The sequence below is a fragment of the Emys orbicularis genome, chromosome 4 (assembly GCF_028017835.1).
Source record: "Emys orbicularis isolate rEmyOrb1 chromosome 4, rEmyOrb1.hap1, whole genome shotgun sequence".
NCBI classification, from domain to species: domain Eukaryota; kingdom Metazoa; phylum Chordata; order Testudines; family Emydidae; genus Emys; species Emys orbicularis.
The window spans coordinates 135,353,414-135,371,070 of NC_088686.1; the positions used below are offsets into that span (position 1 = coordinate 135,353,414).

The following is a 17,657-nucleotide window of genomic DNA, read 5'->3' on the forward strand; positions in this document are numbered from 1 at the left end:
TGGCTGGAGGCTTCAAAGCTTTCCTGGATCCCGGGCAGTCGCTCTGCTGCCATCCAGGACTATCCTGCTCATTTTCCAGGGACACTGACGTCCCCTGGGTCCGGAGCAGGGCGGAAGCTCTTGTGTTCCTTTGTGGCCAAGAGTTGGAATTCCAAGGCAAGATGATCTGCTACACCCCGCATGGAACTGCAGAGACCATAGCTTCAGGGCACCACCGGGAGTCAGTGATCATTTTGGCGAGGCAGTTCCTGCTCTCTCTCACTAGGTGCTCCAGGGATGAACACAGATGGTCTGACATCCACCTCCCCCGGAAATACAAACACAAGTGGCACGTAAGCAGCATATGCACAGAAGCAATAAAGCCCCATCAAAGCAACCCCAGGCTGTCCTGGTCTCGGTGTTTTGGACGACGATCACTTCTTGACGCTGGAAGTCAAAGATTATCACCGGCACAAGCTGAGGGCGGCAGGATCCACATTAGCCTGGATGTGACAGCACTTCTCCCTTTCTCCTTACCCCCCTCCCTTTTGACTCAACAGCCAAATTCATTTCCAGACTCAGCTGCTGTGGGGAGGGTAAAGCACTCCACGTGGGCAGGCCAGCACTTCTCGGGGCACAAGCTAGAGTTAGATGTAAATAGTGAGTTTAAATAAAACTAATTAAAGTTTTTGTTTTTTTTTAAATATCCTTTCCTCTTTCTCTTTCAATCCCTGCAGCCCGTGGGGGGCGAGGGGGGGGAAGGGGAGAAAGAGGGGGGTTGACATGTACTTAATAAAGCTTCTAAGTTTACATTCTTTTTCTCTTCCCTGCCCCTTCTTAGGGGCTTGGTCGCCAAACCAGTAAGGACCTAAGCAGCATCCCCTGTGCCTCAGCAATAGGCGATTGTGCCAATCAGCTGAACAGCGTCTCCCAGACGTCCCAGGAGCTTATTTCTCTTACAGGCTAATGTTAGCATTTGAATCCAGTCAGACCCTCTAGTAGACGGTAAAGAATCTCTCCCTAGGGGGCTGTCTCCCCTTTTCTGGGCCTGGGCTCAGCCTGAAGGTGTTACAATTTCTCTGTGTGCTCATTGGTCAGTTACTAGGTACCTTCCCCACTCCCATTCATTTTCTGTCTATCTAGAAACTTACATGGACCTTGTTGGTAGTGTCTGAGCACCTCATTGGTCGATTTATCCTCCCCACGCCCCTGTGAGGTAGGTCTGGATTATTATTATTTTACAGCTGGGGGGAGTTGAGGTTTAAGGAGATGAATTGACTTGTCCAAGATCACACAGGAAGCCACCCAAAAGTAGGGAGTAGTGAATGGACAAAGGGACATGTGCCGCTGGCTTCGAAATCTTCACCATGGGTATTCCCAGGAGTAGAACCCAGATCTCCTCAGTTCCTGTCCAGTGCCTTGCCATTAAACCATTCTTCTTCCCCTAGGACTTGCGTAGTCCTGTTTGTCAGTAGGTTGTCTCTGTCTCTGCGGAGGCTGTAAAAGGATGAAGATCTTGCGGGGGGCAGGGCCAGGCACGCAGCCTCCTCTGAGACACACCAATAACTCCACTCATCAGACGGCAGAGGCCTCTGCCCTTCTCCGTCACCTCCCTTGAGAGAGAGAGAGAGAGAGAGTGTGTGTGTGAGTGAGAGAGCGAGCCTGACGGGAGTTAACAGAAGTTCCTATTGGATTGAGTTCTCCTGGACTGCACCGGTCTGTGCTAGTGCTGAGGGGGGACTGTCCTCTGTATTTAAACCTGCAAATGGGGAGCTACTTTTTGAACTAGCCAGGGAGGGATTTCTTCCTCTGCCGTGGATAAAAGGTTTTGGGGTAACCCTTAGGTCTCGTGGCTGAGTTGCTGCAGAGCTGGGACACCTCGCCAACCCCTCGGCAATTCCCACTAACTGGGATTCTCGGGTCTGTTTTCAAACTGAGCCAAAAGCAAAATTTCTCCGCCCTTCGAATGACATTCGTTCCCCCTTTGCGGGTGCACTGAAGCGCCATGCCTAGCAGAGGTTGTCGGCAGAACACATGCAGCAGCCGCATGAGCACTGGGAATCTGGGAAGCATGTGCTGAGGCTAATGGTCTGAGTCCCACTGTGAGATCATTACAATGTGTCTTACCAACCAGGCTGGCTTTAGGGAGCCAGCTAACAGATCAATGTGTTTTACAGTGCTTTGAGCATGTGCAGGCTAAGTGCTAAGTATTATCCAGTCCCAAGTCCTGTGTTGTGCCTAAAATCTGGGGGCAGGGGGCTTACGAGGGAAGGGAATGCAGAGGCGAGCAAGGTGGACTAATGCCCCCTGTCGAGGGCAGAAAGGTGAGTGTTGTCATCTAGGCAGGAAGATGACATCGTGGGGCCTATCCGAGGTGTAGTCAAGTAGGTGGCGCTGCTGCTCTTCCATTCTAATTGCAGGTTTCTGAGGACTGTTGGAGCGAGAGAGTCAGTTTCCTGAAACCGGATCCTCCTCGCTGACAGAGCAGGCTCTGTCATCCGCGCCTCTAGCCATGGACCTGCGAGCAGAGCTTTTAAAATCCATCTGGTACGCCTTCACCGCCCTGGATGTGGAGAAAAGTGGCAAAGTGTCCAAATCCCAGCTGAAAGTGAGTACAAAATGAGACCCCCGAGCAACAGGGGAGGGGCTTTGGGGTTTCTGAGTCCGGATCTGCTCTCTTTTTTGCCCTTGGGGGTCACAGACATGTTGAGAGGCACGAGGCAGGGCTGGATGCTGCTTTGCAGCTCAATGGACTGCAGCAGGAATAAAAAACACCCACTGCGCACTCCAGTGTAGCTAGTCCCGTGGCTTATCAACAGGCTCGGGCTTTGATTCGCATTCGTCTAAGCGAGGGCCAAGCAATGGGGTCTTCACAAAAAGATTCGTTAGAAAGTAACCCTTTTTTGGGGGTGGAAATCTTCGAATTCTAGCTGCTCCACATTGTTTCTCACCCACCTTATCCCCAGGTAAGGAAACCAAACTCTTTTTTTTTTTTTTTTCTTTCTCGTTTTGATACGCACTTGTCTCCTTCCTGTTGCATTTCACCCCCTCTCGAAAGGAAGAGCATTTTTTTTAAAAAACACTTCTTTAGGGTTTTGCCAAAAAACGTTTTTGTTTTGTTTTTGTTTTTATCCTGATCACCCATAAGCTTCACAAAAGGCTCCTGAGTTATACAGAATCCAAAACCCAGCATGCCTCGTTTTAAAAAATGATTCTTCTACCTACAGTATTCAGCTCAGTAGAAACGATTTTATCATACTCTGACGAGAATTGTGGGATTTCTTCCCCAAGCGGGCACCCTTGTTTTGTTTTAAAAGCTAATTTAGACTCTGGCCCTGGAATCTGGGTTGGAAGAACTTGTTTGTTCAGAGGTTTTGTAATCTGGAACACAACCTGCGATATAAGCACCCAAAGGAATGTGAAATATTGCACCCAAAGGAGAAGCCCTGCTTGGCAGTGGCTGCATGTATGTGAGATGAGTTTTGAAATTGCCACAGACTCATGCCTGGAAAGTAACAAACCTTGGGACTCCCTCCTTTCACCTTTTCTCCTCCATGTTAGGGCCGATTCACCCAACAACTGAATAGCAGAGAAATTAACTTGTTCCTTCGGGGTCAGATTCTGCCAAACTCAATGGGAATTCTGCCTGGGGACAGGCTGAGAAACGAATGAGGGTTTTGGCTCTTTATGCTGTGATGCTGCCTTTGCGGAGGAATAGTCCAGGCCCAGAATAGCCCTATTCCACATGCTTCTAAGAAACGGATCTGACACTTGGTTAGGTGTGAATTTCGCTGATGTGTGTCCACCTTTGGCCTTTGTGAAATCAGTTAAAAGAATGTCCAAAAGGAATGTCTGTCTAAGGAAATCGTGGGCCAAGTGATGTTTACCCGGGATGGCTAGCTCTGTTGGGTATTGCAATAGGGGAGAGGATGAAGAGTAAAACGTACAGTGACGTGCCATGATGGCCGCTGCATTGTGATTTCCTTGCATTATTGTGTTGAGAGCTGTCAGTGTGCCCGGACCCTGTATAAAAAGAGAGATCCAGTCCTTGTCTGACAGAGTAAATGACACAGTAGGAGCAGATCTCTGAAAGTGACTGTTAAAACAGCACCTTGTTACCCCACAGATCTGCTCCCTGCATATCCAGAGATTTATCTCTTTGCTTTAGTGTCAACAGTACACTGGTGTTCCTTTGTTACTCCAGGTAGCAGTGCCCAGCTGACATAAGTCAGAAAGCAGGAGCTGAGGTCTCTTCAGCCTGATGCATTGTCTACAGAATTGTTAACCAAGGCCTGGGTCTTTGTGGCAAGCACAAGGCAGAAAAAGCCCAGCTTGACTCTCTCGGGGCCCCAAATGAGTATGCAGGGCTGGGCATTGGAAGGGGAGGAAGAGGAAAAATACCATCTTGTAAACTGGGCAGAGTTGATGTTTGAGAGGCAATCATGGAACCCCCATGGTGCCATTTTTCCAGATTTCCTTGTCAGAGCAGAATCCAGGCTTCCCTCCCCCAGCCTTTGCATCTCAAGCCGTTATTCCCGCAAGCTTCAGTAACAGGGTGAGAACATTTGCTGGACAGCGAGAGCAACAGCCTCTTTGCACTTGCCATAGTGTGTGTGTGTTGCCATGTGCTGTAAAAGGATGTTTTCATTTTGTCCCGTGCTAGATCTCGCCACTCTGAGAGTTTCAACCTGACCGTAGACGGGGAAGATCAAGTCTCCCTTGGTACAAGGTATCCAGCCACTCCTGTAGGCCTAGATTTGTTTCCATCCCACACAAGCCTGCTGCTGTCTTGCTGCTGGTTCCTATATGCTAATTACATCAGAAATGCAAAGCCATTAAAGCTGAGGTTAGAGGAGACTCTGCATCGGAGCCCGTTATCATGAGCTTCCCCTGCTGTTCTGGTGTTGTCTTAGAGCGAAGCGCCATGGGGAGGTGTATGCCGTTCCTTCAGCCTTGTATGCTGCTGAAAGAAGGCTCTCCTTCCAGGGAAGAAAAGCACCCAACAGCCTTTAAAACGACTGAAGTGACTAACGGCCCTGATTCAGCCCAGGCGTACGCTCTATGGTATGGGTGGATTAGATGAAAGCCAGTGGGAGCCAGGCACCTAACTCCTTTGCCAGTCCCAGCCATTGTTTTTAAAGCAATTGGACAGTGAAATGTAGTAGTCTCTTAACGCTGCTCTCCTCCGCCCCAAGGCCTGGCAGCTGGGGATGTGGTAAACTGTTGGGTTGAGCGTAGTTCTCTTAATACATGGGCATGTTCACGTATCTGTGCAGGAAGGAAGGGTAGTCTTGCGGTTAAGAACTGAGAGTCAAGAGATCTGGGTTCTGTTCCCAGCGCTGCCAGGGAGCAGGCATGATTTTTGGACAAGGCAGCGAAACTCCCTGAGCCTCAATCTCCAGATCTGTACAAATCGGGGTATAATTTCCTGTCTCTTTGGGTGGAGACTAAGTGAATGTTTGCAAAATGCTCTGAGATCCTCAGCCAGACTAGTGGTGTGGGTGTGGGGTAAGAACCTAAGATGGAAGGCACCCTGGAGGTGCAATGTGTTGTGGTGTTGTACGTTCCTGTTGCCCTCATGCATGCGATTCTGCTAAACTTTTCTTGCCTCCTAAACCCAATGGCCCAGGGAGAGGAGAAAAGAAACGTGTTGCCTGGGAATTTAAATGGTTCAGGTTTATAAAGGGGCTTCCAGCTATTATGAAACCCTTGTAGACCACAGGAAAGGAGCTGGGGGATCGCAAAGGTAGCCCGGGTTTATAAGATGGGAAGACAGAGAGACCATGGGGATTAAAGGCTAGTTCATAATACCTAGCTCTTACAACAGTGGATCTCAAAGCGCTTTACAACGATGGGTCGGTGTCACTATGCGCATTTTACAGGTGGGGAAACTGAGGCATGGAGCAGGAAAGTGACTTGCCCAAGGTCACCCAGCACAGGCCAGTGGCAGAGCCAGGAATAGAGCCCAGGTCTCTCGAGTCCCAGTCCAGTGCTCTGTCCACTCGGCTGCAATGGGATGATAGGGCCCTTGTTTTCAGAAGTGCTGAGCACCAATAGCTACCGTTAGCTTTGGTTGGAGTTCTGGGCGTGCAGCGCTTCCAAAAATCATGCCCCAAGTCAGTTGCTCCACGAGGCATTTGAAAATAATTCGCTACCATGCACTAAGCCAGGTCAGGTCCATAAGTTGGCTTGGTGTGATTTTGTATTAAAAGACTCACTGACACCTCCTGGAAAAGGAAACGAATGCAGGACAATTCTGCTTTGATTCAGTCAGCTTCCTCTATTGCACTCCCTCCAAAGCACTGGCTTGGAAATGGGGTCTTCCTGGCTTTGGGGTTCGTTTCCTCCGTATGGCCAGGTTTCTATGTCCATCCCTAGGACTCTGGTCATATCCTGTTAGGCCTGCTCCTAAGAGATGCTGGACACCTTCAACCCACATCAACTTCAGCTGTGCCACGAATTGGTAGTTTAGAGCTGGGGAAACTGAGCCACGGGGGCTGGGATTTTCAAAGTAGCCTTAGGAGGTTGGGTGACAATTCCTTTCGGCTCCTTTGATAAGCCCAGCCAGAGAGATTAAAGCCTGACCCACAACCACACGGTCTGTCTTCACTGCACAGGTGAAGCGGTGGCTCTTTAATTGGGGGTTGCCCCAATCCCCCACTCACAGAAATCTCTCACCTGAGTTAAGTGGTGCTTTTAATCTGGGCTAGCTAGCCCAGCGTGGGGTGAGTGTTAGACCCCACTTTCCACTTAGACTCAGACGGGCAGCCTGCCCACTTTGCAGTGAGGACCCAGGCTAAATCACTGGAATGCTGATATTCCTCCAGTGCCTTCCCACAATTCCTCCCATGTGCCCAGAGTGACGGATGAGTTCTCCCACAACCCACTGCACAGGAATCACAGAGCGGCTCAGCTTACTGCGGCGCATGTCCTGGCAAGGGACACAGGGGAGGGTAGCGCCAGTGAGGACGCGGTAACTCAGGTGTGGTTTGCAGTTGGCGGTTAACACCAGGTGAGGCTAGCTGAGGTGCTCCGACCCCGGCGCAGATCAGCTGCACTAGCTCTGCAGTGAAGATAGAGTTGCACCAGTCTAGCTAAAGGTGTGGGGGTTTTGGTTTTTTTTTTTTAATTGATTTAGTTAAACCAGTGCAAAAATCTGTGTGGAGGGACTTGATTCAAAACACCTGGCTTTTTTCAGTTGAGTGTGCATTGGTCAACTTACAGGTACAAGCTAAACCTACACAAGGGAGGTTTAGCCCTGTATGGGTCCATGGGGAGCAGAAAAAGGGAAAGGTTGCTCCAATTTAACTCAGACCTGAACTCTACCCCATTTTGATACCAGCTGTGTCAGTTAGGGGCATGCAATTTTAGTGATATGCCACTATAACCTTTGTGTGGGCGTAGTTATATGGGTATAAAGGTGCCTAATCCCAGTATACTCTATTCCCCTTCCAAATAGATATCAGCTATACACATTTATACCAATATACCTGCATCTGTCCTAACAGGATTGTCCCACTTTAACTGTACCAGTAGAGCTAAAGCAGTACAATTTTTGTACGTAGACAAGACCTCAGTCAGATTGTCCACTCTTTGGAGCAGAGACTCTTTGTTCTGTGTTTGTACAGCACCTAGCGCGATGGGGTCCTCATCCATGACTGGGGTCCTCATCCATGACTGGGGTTCTTTGGCATTCCCGCAATACAAATAAATAATTTTAGCTTAACTGGTACAACTTGTGTGTGTAGCCAAGAGTTTAAAAAAAAAAGGTCCTGTAGTGAATCAGTGACAGAACCAGGAAGAGAAATCATTTTTCCTGACTTTCTAAGCTTTGCCAGCAATCTATAAGGGCTAGGGAGGAGGGAAAGCAGAGAATAGGGGATACAGCCTGAGCTTTGTTTCTCAACAGGCTGTTCTTCAGAGTTTTTCAAGAGGCTCATTAATGTCGCTCTTTGTCAAGATGATAAGTTTAGGGGAGGACAATAGACGATTCTTGATGTCGGCAAAGGCATTCAGTACAGCTCCCCATTCTGGTATGGTAGAGAAATGTGGTCTAGCTGCAACTCCTACAAGAAGGATGGGGAAAATGTTGCCTAAGGCCCGTGTGTCATTGCTAATCATGTGGTGTTGAGGTGGCAAAAGGTTAGCCAGCAGACTTCCACGAAAATCTGCGCCGAGAGCTTGAAATGGGAAGTGCAACAGTTGGCTTGGCTGGCAGTACGGAACTGGGAAAGGGCAGCAAGCCTTCTGAGAGAGGGAATGAACACGTCTCAGAAAAGTAGAGAAGTAGACTGAAATGTAAATGACAGCAGGGCAGATTGGCCCATGGAGGGAAGAAGGAATGTGATGCAGAAGTGCGGAGTGGGGGGTGAATTCCTAGCGTAGGTTTCTCTGTTGCTCTTCAGCCTGAGAGATCAAAGCACTTGACACATTGGCACACTCAGGGATCACAAATGCAGCCATCTCTGGGGTGAGATCCGTGAGTCTTGTGGGACAAAGCCAATGTCAGTTTCATGGGGGTGGGGGATCAGTCTGCCCACAGCAGAATGAGCGAGAGGAAACTCTAAGGGGAACTTTGACATGTTTCCTTCCTTCTGTGTGGTGTTTTCCTGTATAGGGAACAATCTGGCATGTAGTTCCTTTTACATTTGCTTCTCTGCTGGGACTTAGATTGCACTGTGGGCAGATATGGTGCCTGGCTGCTTTGTGAAGAGGGCACCGTTATAATAGATGGTGAAGCAGCAGCAGGAGGAAGCTGTGTATCGTAGGTAAGTGCTGGTTTGGCAGTGTATGGTCTTGGCCTGCTTTTGAGAAGGATGGAGACAGGTCAGTAAATGTGATGCTCAGAAAGGCAGTGGGAAAGGCCCAGCCCTAGGAAGAGGGGGGGCTCATTCCGTGCTGGGGAGGAAATAGAGTTGGACAGGGCTTGAGAGAGCATCCGGGCAACTCTTCAGAGAGCTGCTGGCCCATCTGACCACACTGCAACAGTTAGCCCCTTCCCAGAGTTCTGTTCCTACGGCGGGCAGAATGTGTCCGTTGCGGGCTTGCTGCTGGCGTTGCCTGGGGAGGCATCTTCAGCCTGTGGCACAGTCCCAGGGAAAAGCCTGATCCCCCTCAAACCAAGCTGGTAGCACTTCGGCTTTTTAAAGAGAGAGGCTCCGAGTTGCCCGGGTAGGAAATCAGTATGTTGGCATCCCTGCTGTGGTGTACAGCAGTCCCAACCAGCCACATGGAGGAGGAGGATGATCACATAAGTCCTTTCCCCTGATGCCAACATAGCTCCTTTCCCCTGATGATCTCAAGATGCTTTGCAAACATGCGCTCACTGAGCCTGACCTCATTTTGCTGGTGGGAAACCCTGGCACAGAGGAGTGAAGTGATTTACCCCAGGATCACACACCAAGTCGGTGGCAAAGTCAGGAATAAAATTCAGAACCCCTGGCTCGGGCTTTATAACCACTAGGCAACACTCCCTCCCTCCCTCTGGGCTAAACCACTTCAATCTCCAGGTCCCAGTCCTGCCAGTTTGGCAACATTGTGTCACCTTTTAACATGCAAGACCGGTCTCCGGCTTGGAGGGTCCATTCCAAAACCCAGGATTGCCCCAGGCACAGCCAACAAGGGAGAAGAAAAGGAGATGCCATTCTCGGTTGGTGTTAACTATTCCACCCCCGGCTCACACTGGCGCCTGTTGCAGCGTGTGCATTTCGAGCCACCCACAGACGCCGATTGTAATTCCGCGTTCAGCTTGGTGAAAGGAGGCCAACCTGCTGCAGATAAGGGATGTGGTTACGCTGGCATGCAGTCTGCATTTCTATTGCCTGTGCATCAGAACGCCCATACTGGGTCAGATCAATGGTCCGTCTAGCCCAGTATCCTGTCTTCCGACAGTGGGCAATGTCAAGTGCTTCAGAGGGAATGAACAGAACAGGTAATCATCAAGTGATCCATTCCCTGTCATCCACTCCCAGCTTCTGGCAAACAGAGGCTAGGGACACCGGAGCATAGGGTTGCATCCCTGCCCATCTTGGCTAATCTTGTCCATTGATGGACCGATCCTCCAGGAACTTATCTAGTTCTTTTTTGAACCCTGTTATAGTTTTGGCCTTCACAACATCCCCTGGCAAGGAGTTCCACAGGTTAACAGTGTGTTGTGTGAGGAAGAACTGTGCAGAGGCGGGTGAGCAGGGCAGTGGCGTCAGAGGATCCTCTTTCCATAACCAGAGCCTGAATAAAGGGCTGTGCAAAGGCAGGGGCAGAGGATGGGGAAATCTTGAACGGGGACCTTGGGAGGCTGGACTGGATGTAGCGTCCGTCCTATGAAAATGGCTGTAGAGGGAGAGATGACGGAGAGTGCCGGTTACGGCGTCTCATGCAAAGGCTGCGAGCACCGGTAGGGCAGTAGGTGGTGTCAAGGTTATAAAGAGGGAAGCTAGCTCTGATACTGCTGTGCCGCTGCTCTGAATCCCAGCCCGTCCGATGACTGTTGAGGGGTCGAGGTCAAATGGGGTTAATGAGTCATGGTCCGTTTCGCTGTGTCTACATCACACAAAGCGTCACACGATTCTGGCCTGCGTGGGCAGCCTCTGTGCAGGTATTGACTGACCTCCAGCCCTCCAGGTGCCAAAGGTGGTCCTGCAGTGTTAGTGCCAGGCCTGTATGGTCGAGGAGGCACCTGTGGAACAGGAAGGGGAGCCGGCTTGCTCCCCTGGGGGGAAGATTTTCCAAAGCAGAGCAGTGTAGAATATTGACGGATTTAGGGCCTGATCCTCCACTGGCCACTTCGCTTTACACTGCCAGAGCAGCTTTAAAGTGAGGATAAGTGTGATTTGTGCCAGAGTGGTGTCAAGTGGCCTTGGTGTGAATGAGCATCAGGCCCTTATCCCTCTGTGATAACAGAGGGGGGATTTGTTCATTAAAACAATCCTAAACTAGCACCTGTATGTCAGTGGGAATGCAGAGCAGGGGTCTGGGGTAGCGGTTAGAGCAGCGAGCTGGGAATCGGGAGGGATTTTATCCCCAGCTTTGCCACTGACTCGCCCTGTGACCTTGGCAAGTACCTTTGCCTCTCTGTTGCGACTTACCCCTGCGTGTAAGTGGGGTTAGTGATACTGACCCACTTGGCAGGCGTATGAGAGGTGTAATGAATTAATGATTGTGAAGCATTTTTGAGCTCCACCCAGATAAAAGGCTGGCATTAAAGTCAGTCTTAACCAGTTGGGAATTAGCATGTGTCTTCAGGGTGGAGGTGGGCCCTGCCAGGTCCCAGGATAGAGCGAGCTGCGTGAATGAAGGCACTGAGATTTGATAGCCAGGTCTCTGATTACGATCTGTATCGATCCTGTCTGCGCTACAGAAGTAGCCACATGTCACTCCCAACTCCTGTACCTGCCTGTCCTGGGCTGGATTCTGTGGGGGCTGGTCAGGAATTTGGAGTGGCTGTTCCCAGAACAGTACCACACGTGCTTGGACCGGAAACAAAGGAGGAATGAACCCTGGGATGTCTGTAGTTGCTAAGCTAGTCCAGTAAGCAGCATGTCTTCTAGGGAACTGGGTGAGCGGAGCTGCTGCTATGTGCAGGACTGAATGATTTTGTTCGTCCCAGTCCATCACGTAGTGCCATAGGGGGCAGATGTCCGGACAGCCCTATTCGCAAAGGGAGGTGTGCTTTCAGGAACACCACGGCCTGATGAAAGCATCAGACACTGAGCTGCTGACCTGTGTAAACATCCAGGAGGGAGAGGATGTGACTGGGATGAAATGGAGCGATGGAAGATTATAGGCTGAATACGGACCGGGGGAGGAGGGTCTGACTCCCTAACTGCAAGACCCTTGAGTCTGTGGAATCATTTCCCAAGGGAAATGATGGAAACTCCATCGCTTGAGTCGTTTAAAATTAGAAAAGCATGGAGAATGTGCCCTAGGTGGGATCCTGCACTGGCCCCCAGACAATGGCCTAGATGCATGCTAACATCTACAGTTCCTAAACGTCCCTCGTTAGGTGAGACGTCCCTAATACCAGACCCACATTTACCTTTGCCCCACACAGACCCGTTGTCGCTTTTCTGGATATCGCAAGCTATTGATGTTGGAAATACTGAGTCATGAAACCACCACTCCAGCCAAGGTGGCTGGCGTGTACCAAACTGGTCCTGTGTTGTTCAGAGCCCGCTCTGGTGGTGCTGGTTTTCTTGTGTCCATTTTGGGGGCTGGGAAGTTTCTCCTTTCAGTAGCTGCCATTGCATGCTGGGCCTGGGTACCACGGTAGGGAGTGTTGTCCAGTGATGAGAGCTCAGGCCTGGGATCTAGTACATTCTGGGTTCTATTCCCAGCTCTGTCCCAGTCTTATTTCTCATAGGCAAGTAATTTTTTCATAGCAAGTATCTTGCTGTGGCAGCCATTCCAGTAGTGAGGACACTGATCTAATGCGTAGAGCAGGGGAACAGGGAGTGAGGACTCCTGGGTTCTCTTTCTGGCTCGACCCCTGAATGTCACTTGACCTGGGACAAGTCACTTGCCCCTTCTGGAAATCAGTCTGGCCAGTCGTACCAGGGGGATGATGACATCTCGCAGTGGGGTGGAGTGGATGAGACTTTAATGTTTTTGAATGTGCTTTGAGATCTGCAGATGAAAGGTGTTGTTCCCTCCCGCCCTCGGAGCTAGTTTTGGTTGGACATATTCCTGGAGGTTTCATCACATGACGTAATCTTTAATTAAAGATTAATTCCTGGAGGGTTGGCAATCCTACTAGGAGCACAGGTCACTATCACTCCACTCCCCGCTGCCTCTCGCTCCTGTTCAGCACTAGACCTGCTTTGTCCCGCCTTTTTAGTGAACTGTGACTGGTTAGAACAGTTCCGCTCTCTGATTGACACCTGTCCTGGCCAGCGGCGCGCTAGTATGGCATCCCCAGAGGACGTACTATGCACTTAGACAAGTCCTAAGAGTTTGGAGAAGCAACCAAGCTTTGGAGGGCTAGTTCTCCCCTTTCACACTGCGCCGAGGTCTCTGTCACCCCATTCTCTGTATCCCGAAAGGGGCAGAGACCACACATTGCTACAGGAGTAAATGTGATTACTCACCTTTTCTCGTCCCCATTCTCTCTATCGCTACCCACCTTCCTGATGGATGCTGCGAGTTGATGTAGAAGGAGCCAGGTGTGCTTCAGGCGATGATGTCTCAGCACCTGACTCGTGCTTTTCCCCTTGCTGTGTTGCTGTTCCAGGAGGCAGTGTTTCAGGGCTGGCGGAAAGCTGAGTGGCTAAGGATTGTATTAGCATTCCAGGAAGTCACAGCGTCAACGAGGTTTTGTGAAGTAAGAAGATGAGACGGCGGATAAAATGTGAGGAGAGGGTATGTGAGGGTCTATGGGATAGGTGATATAAAGAGAATTGGTTGGAAAATTTTCTTCGTTCTCCTACGGAAAATTTGGATGAAAACAAAAAATCATTGTCAAAATTTTCTGTGGATTGCAGGCACTTTTCATGAAGAATTTTTATAATACGTTTTCAGGCACTATAATACTGTTACGGCAGGTGTCAGCAGATGGTGCTGTTACACATAGTCTTGCAAGTTTTTCTTAGTGTGCGAGCGGTGTTCAGTCTTGGAAGAAAAGCTGTATTGTTGTTTTATGATACAGTTCTTTGGAGATGCTGTTGCAAACAGCTGGAGAGTTTTCTGGATGCCTTGATCTACTAAATTCTTAGGGCAGAGTAGCTTCCTGGGAATCAGGCTTTGGTATTTGGGCTGAGATGTCAGAAAGAGGGGATTGCCCATATGCTGTTTGTGACCACTTCTGTTCCAGGACTGGTGTATAGAGTGTAAATAAAACCATTCAAGCTAAGAAACTAACCAGACTAAGGGGTAATTTTCTTTTCCAAGGGGAAACTGACCTTCACAGCCCTGACATCTACTATAGCAGAGGTGCTATAGGGAAATATAATTGGTGATTGATAGGTCTTCGATCGATAGGTGATCGATAGGTCTATTTATAGGTTCTGTGATTCTATAACTTGAACAACTCCAACTTGAACAAATTCTCTTGCACATTAACCAGTCCCGGGTTAGATAGAGAGCAGGGAGGGGAACGATTTACATCCAAAGGATTTATGCCCCACCTACAGGGCCTAGTTTCCTGTCCCTGCTAGTGTTTTCCTGCCCCCCTGCCAGGGGAGGGGTGTTCATGGAGCAATTCCTTGGGCGTGCTGATGCTGAACTGCAAAAGACTTGAGTAACTGGTGACTGCCCAGCTGGGGTTAGGACTCTCCTCTGGGCGGGAGTCCAGCTACAAACATCCGTGACTGTCACAGAGGCTCTTGGCTCTTCGGGTTGGACACGACTTTTTGCATCACCATAGAGACGGGGACGAGGCTTGGTTAGAAACGTAGGAGCCTTGCTCAGGGAGGGGGGAGGAAGCTCCCAGGGCTTGTCACGTGCAGCTTGCGGTTTGATGGAGGGTTCTGATAAACGACTTAAACGCAGCTGGGGGGAAAGAAACATGGGGAACCGAGTGAGCTGCTCTTAGGGGTGGGAGCTGTCCCAGCGATTTTGGGGTGGGTTTGAGCCTTCGGATACTGCAGCTTGCACGTCCCAATGAAGGACAACAGAGACCAGGGTCCATGGAGCTGTGATGCCCCAGACGCTGCACTTGGTTCTGTACTGCTATTGCAACCTCCATCTTGTTATCAAATCGTCCTTCCCACAAACACCCAGAGATACTGTACAGGCCTAGTATCAGAGGGGTAGCCGTGTTAGTCTGGATCTGTAAAAAGCAACAGAGAGTCCTGTGGCACCTTTAAGACTATCAGATGTATTGGAGCATAAGCTTTCGTGGGTGAATACCCACTTCGTCAGACGCAAGACGTACAGGCCTAGGTGCACAGACACCATACGGGGCACATGCAAGCAGAGGTATCCATGCCCAGTAACCCAGGTACATGTGCACTCTACCACACTCTTGTCCTATCTCTCCAGGTTCTTATCTGTTAGGCTTGGCACCCATCATGGCAGTCTCCCAGCTCTAATACTGACGATCAGTGAGGATTCCTTGCCTTCCTCCAGCTCCTTTCATCTGCAGGCTTCACGGTACTTTCCGGGCATTAGTGAATTTAGCCTCCTAACACACCTAGGGTAGGTAAGAGGTTTTGCTTCCACCACCACCAACCAAATTAGCTAGCTCTAGGGTGGAGGTGGCAGCTGTGTAACGGCACACAGCAACACAACCAGGGAGTTTAGAACAGGCGGGAGAAGGGTGGATCTTTAGGAAGCCAGGATCTCATTACCCAAACTGGGAGTTAGTTAGGACACTGGGGCTAATGACGTTTTTTTTCCACTCCTGATCTGAGTTGAGTGCTGTGCCAGGTACTTGTAATATATAATCCTAGGCAGCAGCATAATACTTGTAGCTGTCACACATATACTGTGCTTAAAAGCTGGGTGGAGTCAATATGTTACTGAGAATTTGATTGGTCAAGAAAGGCTCCAAATGCTGAGCTCCCCGTATAACCTCAGACTGATAATTTATTAAACAAAGCCAATTTGAAAGTGAAACTCCATCCAGTGTGCCCAGCCAGCTGCGTTTTCACAGAGTGAGCAGTGCTCCTGTGAGTAGAAAGGGGGACTGTATGGCTCGGGGGACTGGTAAATGGGAAGGCATGTTCGAATCTAGTGGACAGGTCACCAGGCGGGGAGTCTGGAGACCTGGATCTCTGCCACTGACCCTGCTCTGTGACCTTGGGAAAGTCACTTCCCCGCTCTGTGCCTTGGTTTCCCTTCACCCTTTGTCTTGTCTGTTTTCATCGTAAACTCTTTTTGGGATGGTCTCTTTCTAGGTGTGTGTACAGGACCTAGCACAATGGGGCCCTGCTCTCAGTCAGGGTCTCCGGGGGCGACTGTACTGTGAAACAAGGTCACTGCTTCTCCCTCCGTGTTGCCTATGGTGTATCCACCAGCCCCGGTGCTCTTTAACCTCCCCGGTGGCCGTCTCAGCAGACAGGCCAGGGATGCCCTGGATCACAGAGGCGAATGCCCACGTTTGCAGATAGGCAAGCAGCCGCCCGCCCTTGCCAAAAGGGCCAGGTGCCGTGTTGGTGGGACGCCCTTCCACAGCATTCTCACCCAGCTGTGTCAGACAGCCGTGAGGTCTCAGACCAGTCTGCATTAAGCATGTGCTTTGCTCTCTCCTGGCTGCTTTCTCTAACTCTTTTCCCCTGCCTGCTCACCCTTTAAAGGCATATTTGAATATTAGTAATGGCTTATAAATATTACTATTAGGTGTATTCCTACCCACTCCCAGTGTCTATCCACATTCCCCTCCCCTAGCGCCTTCCACATGAGGATCTCAAAGCGCTTCACACACAGCCATTAATTTACCCTCAAGAGCTTCCTAGGAGGCAGGCAAATAAATACAACCCCCGTTGCATGGATGCGGAAACTGAGGCAGAATGGTGAAAGGATTTTCCCAAGATCCCACAATGTGAGTCACTGGTGGACCTGGGAATCAGTTCTCCTCACTCCATGGTCTTCAGTTTCCTTCCTTTGGTGGAATGAAGGGCAGAGTTGTTCTGCCAGCATCTCAACCTGCAGCTCCAGGGACTAAGGGCCTGATTTGTAAAGGTATTTAGGCACCCAGTGGGATTTCCAAAAGTATTCAAACCAATGGGGATTAGGCGCCCAGGCCCTTCGGAAACCCCCAGCGTCACCTAAATACCTTTACAAATCTGGCCTTAAGTAACTAAGCCAGCCCCTCTCAGTACGTCAATGTCTGACACCACCTCCAGGGCCGGAAATGTCCCCTTTCACCCCAGCAATGCTCTGCAGACTGAGTCACCTTAGGGTCTGGGCTCTTGTGCAGCACTTTAACCTCAGCTCTTCTGCCTTCTAGGCAGGGCTGCCGGCACCTGAGCAGCCCTGACCAGTTTCTGTGCATCCACTTTGCAAACCGTTTGGCAAACAAACCCACCCGTCCTCTGCCCACCGACTGCAGGAGCACTGGGGGCTAGACCAGTGGGGAGACTCACACAGGAAACTGAGTCCCATGGAGTTAATTTACTCTCTAAGGGTGGGGCACTCACTGAGGCCCCAGAGGGGAACTGTGCATCAAAGGTCTGTGTTAGGAGGTCATCTGTCCCTTTCTCTTACTCTCTGCCCCTATCCCTGTTGCCAGGCTGGCTAACAACCTTGGTTAATATCCAAGGCCCTTAGCCCTTCCATGCAGCCTGCCACATACTGCACACCCTGTGCATGTCACAGAACATCAGGCAAAGATATCTGGGAGTTGTCTGTAGGCGGCATGTGATTGTCTAAAATGCCTCTGTTCCCCACAAAAGAGCCTGTGACTGACACTCATCCTATCGCTCAGTTGAGTATGGTTCTTTTTGAAGGTTTGAAATTCGGAATCTGAGCTGCTTTGGTTAGTTTTGATTGGAGGCCTAGGTCACATGGTACGTTTCTCTGCCCTGATTGGCTGAGTAAAATTTTTTTTGCATCAGAATATGATTTGTGGTGCAAATAGTGTCGGTTGTGAATTGGAAATTCTCCAGTTCACCATTTCTGCATGTATTCCTGCCAGTAAATGTGATTATTGGAACACTCACAGAAAACAAACAGATGCAAATGGACCCAAAGCCAATGAAGTGTTTTATGTGAGTTAACATCCACAGAATATATTTTGAGGCATT

General features: G+C 49.9%; 1 protein-coding gene across 1 annotated transcript in view; it reads left to right on the forward strand.

The window, feature by feature from the left end:
- The first annotated feature begins 2,470 nt into the window (after positions 1–2,470).
- Positions 2,471–17,657, forward strand: part of DEF6 (DEF6 guanine nucleotide exchange factor) — a 33,220-nt gene continuing 18,033 nt past the window's right edge. Inside the window, exon 1 of the mRNA XM_065402575.1 lies at positions 2,471–2,587. Within this exon, the coding sequence (XP_065258647.1) occupies positions 2,492–2,587 (96 nt within the window). The 5' untranslated portion in view covers positions 2,471–2,491. The remainder of the gene's footprint in view (positions 2,588–17,657) is intronic.